Here is a 9746-nt window from a genome sequence, read left to right on the forward strand (position 1 = left end):
AGAAGTGACCCTGACTCATCGATCCCATCCACTGTAAAGAAAGTTGAGGACACATCCAATAGTAGTCCAAAGCTTTGACTTTAGCCAGAAGGTCTGGTAGCAGCAGAGAAGATGAACTAATTGTAGGATAGGTTGTCAGTATCTTCTATTTCATCTAAACACAAGGGCTTGAAGTACAACTTGTTAATCTTAATTAAAATGAGAGTGTTGCACACAAATAATTTCACTTGGGAAAATTATGCAGGAAAATTTACTTTAATAGCCAAAAAAAATGACAAGCTGAAAAATGTTTATACACTTCAATAAAGCAGCAACCAACAAGTGTGGAGTATCACAATTCAGACTGGCAATTTGAAGAAGCCAACCACAAATGACATGGAGGATTGCCAGAAAGAGCCCTTCACACTCTCTAGATTATTTTACGTGGCTAGGTAAAGGATACTTTGCTTTAGAGTTTCAAGCACACAATAATAAATTCTCTTTTGGGAAATATAAATAGAAAAACATGAAAATATTATGGCAATACTTGTCTTTGTAAACCTTCCTTTGATGACTTCTAAAAAGCTTTTGGTATTGATGCCTATTTTTGCAGATGGAACTAACATATTAATCATGTTCACCTAAAACCTAAGGACTCAAAGCTATAGCTACCTCACAAAGGCATCTCCCAATGGAGTTCCCATACAAATAGGCTGCTGTTTCCCTAAGATAGTATTAGATCCTTACTGCTCCATGTTTCAAAGCAGAGAGCAAGCAAAGAAGTGGTTTGAGAGGAAGATCACGCCATGTTGGAATCCTCACTCTCAGCCATAACAGCCTCCACTTGCTCATCGGAGGTGGTTCTTCCTTTTGCTGCGCTGGACTTCTTTTTCTTCCTTTCCTTTTGTTCCAGATTATTCAATGCAAGCTCTTCACTCTTCTGGGTGATATACCTTAGCTAACAACAGAGAATTAATCAGTCATTTGTTGGGGACTCAGCCTGTTTACACTCCCTAAGAAAACAAGCTGGCCAACTTCCAGCTGTTTTATTTTTTGTATAAAACCTTCATTCTCAGTTGGATTTCTGTAGAAACATCTTAGAGAGCTGAAATCCCAGCGCTGGATCAGGGCCTTGGCTTCGATGTTGTGCCCTGTTCCCTGACTAGCATACAGTTACTAACAGCTATGTTTACACAGATTTGTAGCTAGCACAGTTGTGCTTTCAGTATGGAGAAAGCACAATAATCTTGTTTCTCCTCACAGACACACCACACCCAATTAAGTCATACTGCATCTGGTAGTTAGGAATATAAAATAAAGCTCCAATCTTCACCAATTCTTCTGAGATGGGCTTGTGTCACATGTTCCACATGAAAGGAAAAAGTTACCCAGATAAGGCTAAAATTAGCAGCTGTGGCATGCTTGCAGAGAAGTGTACAAGCTTGCACAGAAGTACCTGTTTAGATTTAAACTCCTCAGAACAAGGTCTGTGTCTCTGCTTTCTGTGCAGTGCCAAACACAATGTTGGTGCTTAACAAATACTTGTTCTAATGTGAAGGATTTATGTTCTCTTCCTGATGAAGTTTAGATGCTTACCAGGATAACTGTTACATGTAACAGCTAAGTTACGTGGAATGGACATTGGATCTCATTCAGGCCATCATATGACAGAATATTTACAGAAATCTGGGAAGAATAATCTCCACTTTACTGATGTGTTAGGTCATTTAGCAGCATTGATGAGATTTTCCTGACCCAAAACTCAAAAACACGATGACAGGAAAAACAAAAGACTCTCTTTCCAAGTCTGAAGATATTGTAACATGTTCATTGGGAGTTATGTTCTGTACCTGGGGCCTCAGCAGCTTTGCTGTATCTAGAACACGGCTGATGCTCCAGCTGTAATCAGATCTGTGCTACTATACTGAGGAAGAAATGTCAAAAACTAGAGCAGGATAAAAAAGAAATCAAACTGATTGCCAAGGATGCTGGTTGGAAGATTGGTCTTGCCAGCCCACTATCCATATCTTTTACTGGGTTATAATTTAACAACAGGTGTTAATTTCACCACCTATTGTTTTTATGCAGATAATCCTGGGAATACTCTTGTAATTTATTAGGAATAAAATGGGGGGAGGGGAGGGAAAGGTGTTAATCTCACCAAAGAGTTGCTTCTCCTGGCCAAAAGCTTCACATCTTCTGAATTGATTACAGTTCGTTTTCCATGCCTGCATGAAATTAAAAAAAACAACCAGTTTTCAGTATGTTTGCTGAGAGCTGTAGCAAAGGGGTGTTAAAAAACACTACGTAAAAAAGGCCTGTACACCTAACCATGGGCTCTCTCACCTTTATCTGACTATTTTAGAATGAGATGGATCAGCAAGAGTCCCCAGTCACTCTTATTTATGATAATAGGTGATATTTAGACAGACCAGGGGTCTCAATGCTCTTTACAGAGATGCATATTATCCCAATTTTGCAATGCCCCTTAGGGTGCTAAGCATTTCACAGAAGACTTAAAAAGAAACAGTCCCTGCCACAAAGATCTTACAAGTTAAATTGAGGAGAAAAACTGGCACTGAGCATTCAAGCCACTTGTCTAAAACTTACATAGCGAATCAATTTCAGAACTGGCAACAACCCCAAGTGGTCTGGGTCTACAGATCCTGCTCTAAGCCGCACTCATTTGAACCCAAGCAGTCTCCTAAAGCTCTGCTGTTCTTGAGATAAACTCCCATGTCCAAACCTGAAAAGGGTGGCAGGGTCCACAGAACATGTTAAAATGGTTTTAAAGTCCTTCCTGGAGGAATGTATCCAAAAAATAGTAATGGGTAACTGTATCCCTGCAACCAGACCCCTCACATGCAGAATTCCACCATGATCAATTATGTCTCCAGTCCTATTCAACTATTAGCCATTACGAGAATTGGTAAGATGACATGGACTCCAGTGCCAGCAATACGCAGATGACACACAGCTCTACTTCTCCTTCACCGTCATTGCTAAGATGGCCCAGGGCTTTGATTAAATCAGCTTGTGGATGAACAGAAGCTGGTTGAAGCTGAACCTAAGCAAGACTAAGGTGATGCTGGTGGGAAGAGAAAACACTTTGAGGAACTCGCAGTTATGGTGCAGTCTCCTTTGGTTGAAGGTACACAACCATAACTGGATAATTCAGTCCATTGTTTAGGAGGGCTCTTGAGTCCTCGCTGATGCTAAGCTCTCACATAACAGCATCTATGAGAAACATTTTCTACCATTTCCAGTTGCCTATGTCTGGGTCCTAGCTAGTCACTATTTCTAACTCTGGGTCTATAGGTCTGAGTCTAGGAATGTGACCTAGCTGACATCCTTCCTTGGGATGCTGTAATCCAGCTGCCTAGACCCTGAAACCAGTGGCTTAGACCTCATAAGCCTGCCAATCACTCACACATGCTCTCAGAGTTTCACCTGAGCTGTGGGAACTTTGGCTTTCAGTTTACGGACTTTGGGGACAACATGGCAGAAAAGCAAGGAACACAGACTCGGAAAGGAAGTTCTTAACCACAGAAACTTTTCTCTTAAGGCAGTTGAGAGTCCCAGATCTTGGAAAACAACAAGAAGTCCTGAAACACATCCTCTCATCATCTGATCTCACTCTTCCTGCAAGTCTTCGTTACACACTGTGACAGTCAACTCCCCTGCACAAAGAAGGACCTTGCTCTTAAATAGGACCTCTATCTCTCTGCCACATATTCACACTGAGAAGCTCCAGACCCGGGAGTCAACTTTGCCCCTTTCTTGTGGGCCCCTACATAGAGACACCACTGTTCCATGGGAATGTGCCAGTAGTTGAGACAATCAAAATCGGCAGCCTTAGATCACAGTCTTGATGGCTTTGCAGTCCTTCAATGAGATATTAAACACCTTTCCCGGGCAGTGAGCACGTCCAAGATTGTGCAGTCACAGCACCAAATATTTCCACATATCGTATGAAATAAGTTCATAATCTGACATGGACATCTCCCATTCTGTCACACTCACCATCATCCACTTCAAGTGCAAGGCACATTTCTTCAGCTAGCCTTCTCTAACACAAACATAGTGCAAGTATTTGTTTAAAAAAAAAAAATCTACCCAAACACTACACACAATTTCCTCTCTAGGAAGAGAATGAGAGAGAAAATGAACCACACATGATGGATGTTAGTCACATCACTTAATGGTTTAATGGAAGGTGCTCAGATTCTATGGTGATGATAGCAATAGAAGAACCTATATAGAACTGAAAATTGGCACCTCAAACAACGCAGCTCCCTCTAAACACCATCTGAGGTTACTGGGTCAGTTTTGACCCAGAGTGCCACCTACTGAATCCCCAGCACCACTTTAAGCTCCCTAGTTCAGCTGGATAAGACACCCCCATACTGCTAAGCACTGAGCGCTTGTGAGTCATGTAGTCCCACTCATTTAGATGATAATGCATTTCCCTGTCATCTAAAGGCACTGATTTAAAGCTATCACTTGCAAAAAATAAACCCTTCCAGTGACCCAGAGGAAGAAGTGTGCTGGCAGGCAGCCACGCAGACAGATGATGTAACACTGGGAGGGGAAGGCCTCTTGAGAGGAAGGAGAGGCCTGAAAGAGAACAAGGTGTAAGACAAGAGTGAGGAGGCTTCAGAGGGGTGTTTAGGAAAGAAGCCTTGGAAAAGCAATGAGAGTGAAGATGTAGATATGGGTGAAGTTGTGCAAGGTCTTGATGGAAGGGACAACAAGCTTGAACTTGATTTCAAAGATGTGGGATTCAAAGAGGGGAATGATACAGTCCCAACAGCTGGGAAAGGAAGGCAATTTTAGCAGTAGTGCTTTGTACAAGCGGAGGAGTGGCAATAAATGAAGGGATGTTGAAAGAGCAGAGATACAAGGATGCTTGGGCACTTCATGTTGTAAGAGTCAAGTTACAGATACCCATCAATTTAAAGCAAATACACAGATGACCCAAAACAGAGATTTAAGATCCCCAGGGTTTTTGCATACAGAAATAATACAATTGGGAGGACGGACAGTTGGCACCAAACCTGACTTGTTAGTACACTGAAAAGCTTCAGCCTCTAGAGTCTTCAGTCATTCAAATGGTTTCATAAAAACTTTCAATAGCAATAATTTTCTGTTACCCAAAGTTCTAATTGAACGGATGAGCACAAATCAAGGCACATCACACAACAGAAGTTTTACAAGCTTAAAGCCAACTACTGTTAATCTGTTCTTCAAGAAACACTACTACTGGTAATAAGCATAGCAAAATGAAAACCTCTGACTGTGGTTAATGTGCTGTATTTATCCAGACACCTGCATGCAATTACATTAGAGAGAACACAATTCACACACAAGACTACACTCAGGAAGCAACTTTCAATACTAGGGCTTTATTGTCCTCTAGATTATTTATTTATTTTGTATTGTGTATGGTTTTTTTCCTTCCATGGTACAAACTGACAAAGAAATTCTGAGACCAACAGATAGGAGGGGAAAAACAAGCCACAGTATTATCCAGAGTCCTTAAGATGTTATTCACATCCATTAAAACAGTTTCTGAGTCAAGCACTCAGCAAACTTTGGAAAATGCCGTGACAGCTTTGAATCAACACTACGAATACAGACAGTGCACTCAGACGAAAAAAACATTCAACTCTTGACCTCAACCAAACAATGAACACTGAATAAAAGCTATGTTCTAATTAGGCAAGGCTTCAGTATCTGTTACCTAACCTCACAATCGCCCACCAAATGAAAAGCAGGCTGGGGCCCTAGAAAAATGCAGAAAGTATAGGCACTCTCAAATACAATGAGATAGGAGGATAGGAAAGAGGTAATTCTGTATCCAAATACGTCACTGAATAGAGAGCAAAAAACCAAGACTTTGTAAGGATTAAGTATTCTTGCAGTACCTACCTTGCAAACATTTCAAGGTCTTTTGCAAAATTTTCTGAAAGAAAAATTTTAAAAAGACATTTCACACAAACACTTTCTAAAGTCAACACGATGAAATCTATTTCATTTCTATAGCAATTATGGTGGCCAATAATAACATCTCATGTACAGAAGACCTTTTGACTCAAATCATTTCAGAAAATACATATAAAAAACAATGCTTGAAATGTCACCATCCTTAGGAATGAAGGGCAGCACCCATGCAAACAAGCAGAGTAAAATATGATGCACAACAGCGTGCGGATGTGATGGATATTTTTCGATAGGGACACCAGGGCAAGTCTCTGTGTATGATTATATAATAGCAATAAACTTCTACTCTTACAGACATTGCCCTGGGACCTTTTACATCCATGCAGAGCAAAAAGAACCTCACACTTTTAAAGTCTCAGTCTGAAAGACACAAACAGCATTATCCTCAACTTATCTACCTTGGAAGCATGATGGGTTGCGTTGTTCTGCTAGAATTTGAAACTGTGGTCTCATGACTTCAAGTATTACAGACTTGAATATTAGACCCTTAAGCCATCTACTCTGGCCAAACACCTATGGCTAATCTCAAGTGATTAATGTTTATAAACCTCTATCAGTGCTAAACATTATTATGGTTTCCTGTGATACTGCTGGAGAGGCCCAGTCCACATCGTGGCTCTATGGCAGAAGTTGTACCTGGGGAGAAAATGACACCCTTTGGGGCTAATACCCAAGTGTTACAAGAAGTCCCGTGCACACAAAGTAGCCATGGCCTTGTTTGTTTTTTTTAAAGCATTCCACTAATTGCATTTATTTATTTCAAAGATTAGATATAAAATGGCAGTGAAGACTGCTGGACTATTGTACATGATAATTTCTAGTTAAGGAGAGAAATGAACAATAAGCTGACTTGGTAAATAAAGCTAGGTCAGAGAGATGCTAAGCAAGCATAAGCTCCCCAGATGGCCCAAGAATTTATATAGCAGCTTTCATGCAAAACCACCTGAAACACTTTCAATTTACCGAAAACAAACAAGAAGTGCAGAAAACACTTTCAAGAAACTAAATAGCTGCCACACAATAGAAAGGCAAGCCTCATCCCTGCAGTAAGAAAAGGCGCTCTCTGCTTTCCACCATCAGGCATCAGCCAGAACAACCATGTTATCTGGAACCATTATCATATACATTCTTGAGACCAGTTTCTTAATGTGGGCCATTTTGTTGCATATATGAGGCCATACATGAGATTTCACAAACCGTGTGTTAAGTACCCCCTTCATGCCAAGAAAATAAAGTTCATATTTCTTGTACCCTTTAAAAGTGACCCAAGACACAGTCTAATTCCAGTTCTATTTTTTAAAAAGCACTCAGTCTCCACTGATTGTTCCTGTGTACAAATATAGATATGTATGGACATACCACATTGCCTAAAGGTGATCTCTGAAATAGCTGCAACGGTTTGTTTGCTGAACTGAATGCCTTTGTCTTCTGCAACTTCTTGGCACAGACAACCAACAGTGTAGTGAACTGCAGCCTTTAGCCTCTGCAACAATCCAAAACAATTACACAGTTGACTTTACATACCAATACATCATCTCTCACTTAAATTATAAAGAAACATTCACTGACTGAAAGGATAAAACATACATCATTGTTTAACAATACAGAACAAAATTATTGCAACAACAGCACATTTATGAAGTGTGTAGTGCCATAAGTGGGTATGATGCTTTAAAATACAGATAAAAATGGATTCCCTTACCCGTAAGGGGTTACAGTCCAAATTAAATTGGGAAAAAACAAGATGGGAAAGGAAAAGAGAGTCAATATAAAATATATTGGGAAAGGTCTATGTCCCTTAAGGATATCAACGACTTTTAAACAAATTATTAATATTATTAAAATATTCAATGAATGTTCAATCAAATCACAGCATCAGTGACACCTTGCCCTTTGCTTTTCTGTTACAAATTTACCTATGATAGTTTCTGTTTACTTAGGTTGAAACCAACTTTTTTTTTTTTTTTTTTTTTTTTTAAGTTCACAGTGAGCTCAGGCCACCTTTATACAACTGATCTCATTTGTACTATTTGTGTGTATACAAAAGTAAATCCTATTTATGGGGCTGATCCAAGGAGATGCTTGGCATCTTTACATCCCATTAACTTCAGTAGGAGTTGCAGATGCTCAGCAGCTCCAAGGACGTCCTTAGGGCCTGATCCATCTGGCAAATACTTAGGCCCAGATCCTCAAAAGGTACTGAGGCTCCTAACTTTCAATTATTTCAATTGACGTTAGGAGCCTAAATATCTCTGAGGCTCTGGGCCTTATATGCTTATGTAGAGCTTGTTACTCTGAAGAGTCTATGAGATCACCCACAGTAGTAAGCACTGCAGCAGGTGGCAAGTAGCTGAAGAATCAAGATTTGAGTGGAGATGTATGCCCTGTCCAATATCCATAACTTAATTTTTTGGGAGAGCCAGAAAAAGCACAATAATAATATAAATTAAAGATAGCATCTTTGGTGCTCTGAGGCCTTCTCATACTGTTGAAATGTACTTATTTTTAAATGCTGGACTTTTTTTTTGTTTCCTCTGGACAGTCTGACTCTAATTTGATTCTTCCATTAGGAAACTGAAAATTTAGCACCTTGATTTAGGTTTAGGGTCTTCCAAAAATGTACAGTGAATTTTATAGCACAACCATTTACTACATTATAGCATGAAAGAGGCTAGTCATGTATCAGTTCAGATACTGGCATAACATTATCTGCACATACCCAGTCCAGCATAGAAACATATGGGAGGAAGATAGTAGAGCAATATCCCACAGTGGAAGTGGGTGGGAATGAACTGGAGAGGACACCATAGCTCTAGAAGGGGGTTAATGACACTTTATAGGGTATAGAGATTTTTTCAAAGGCACAAATGGGAATCCTCCCCCTAGATAAAATACCCTCCGCGGGGGGGGGGTCTTCATTCTCTAAATGGGTGTGGGAACAGCATCCATGGGGATGGAGGAAGCAGGGCTATTCCCGAGAGCAGGTTGCGGGGAGGGGAGGAAGGCAAGAGTTAGGGAGAGGAACAGAGTTAGTGCACTTGGGTGCGGTGGAGGAACATGACCCAAGGAATGAGCTGGGAGAGGCCATCCCAAAGCGATGGGAAATGCGGGCGGGCGGGGGGGGGCTCTTACCCCCAGGGGACTGGGGGAGGAGGTGAGGAAGGAGCGCCCCAGGGTGACCGGGGGAAGGCGCAGCACCCTTGGGGGCTGTGTATATTATATAGGAGGGGACACTCGGGGCGGTGCCACCCACGGGTAAAAGAGGGGGGCGGCTACTCCCCTCCGCTCCTGACAGCCAGAGGCGGCCTGGCGCCCCGGGACCGGGTCACCTCACCCTGTACCTGGCTGTGTAAGAGGCGCTCGCGCTCCTGCTCTCCCAACGGCTCCATGGCGCGCGCGCGCCCGCTGTCCCCCGCCAGGGGCGGAGCCCAAATCTCCCGCCCAGCGCCCACGGGGGGCGGGGCGGGGCGGAGAGGCGGTGCCGCCAGCGGGCGGGACGCGGCGCTGGCCCGGCCTGGAGGAGACAGGTGGGAGGGGAGCTGAGGGGGGCGGGATGAGGTGTGAGGAGCTGGGGGGCGGACGGGCAGGGGAGCCCGGGGCCATAGAGCGGGGCGGAGGGGAAGGGAGCATAGGAAACATTTTAGTAAAAAATCCCCTCGCCCTCTCTTCAGCTGGCTGAGCCTTGACAAGAAATTCCACAGCTTCCTGAAGATGCATCACACTCATTCAGTTTTATGGTTGTTGCTTGTAACAGTTTCACTGAA

The 9746-nt window shown here is 42.2% G+C and overlaps 1 protein-coding gene across 1 annotated transcript; it reads right to left on the reverse strand.

Moving 5' to 3' along the window:
• Window positions 1–238: 238 nt before the first annotated feature.
• Window positions 239–9411, reverse strand: LOC115636820 (centromere protein S-like). The gene is made up of 5 exons (XM_030537411.1): window positions 9324–9411; window positions 7342–7465; window positions 5911–5944; window positions 2141–2207; window positions 239–937 (listed from the first exon to the last, which is right to left on the reverse strand). Exons 1-5 carry the CDS (start codon window positions 9369–9371, stop codon window positions 779–781), a joined length of 432 nt encoding a protein of 143 aa, XP_030393271.1. The 5' UTR covers window positions 9372–9411; the 3' UTR covers window positions 239–778.
• Between the last annotated feature and the right edge of the window lie 335 nt (window positions 9412–9746).

This window comes from Gopherus evgoodei, chromosome 18, assembly GCF_007399415.2.
Source record: "Gopherus evgoodei ecotype Sinaloan lineage chromosome 18, rGopEvg1_v1.p, whole genome shotgun sequence".
Lineage (NCBI taxonomy): Eukaryota > Metazoa > Chordata > Testudines > Testudinidae > Gopherus > Gopherus evgoodei.

Excerpts from the sequence above, each read along its gene's own strand:
- LOC115636820 (XM_030537411.1), bottom strand. The coding sequence starts at position 9,371 with ATGGAGCCGTTGGGAGAGCAGGAGCGCGAGCGCCTCTTACACAGCCAG. Across the intron at positions 5,945-7,341 it reads GATCACCTTTAGGCAATGTG|AAAATTTTGCAAAAGACCTT; the intron begins GTATGTCCATAC and ends TTTTTCTTTCAG. Across the intron at positions 2,208-5,910 it reads GACCTTGAAATGTTTGCAAG|GCATGGAAAACGAACTGTAA; the intron begins GTAGGTACTGCA and ends AATTTCATGCAG.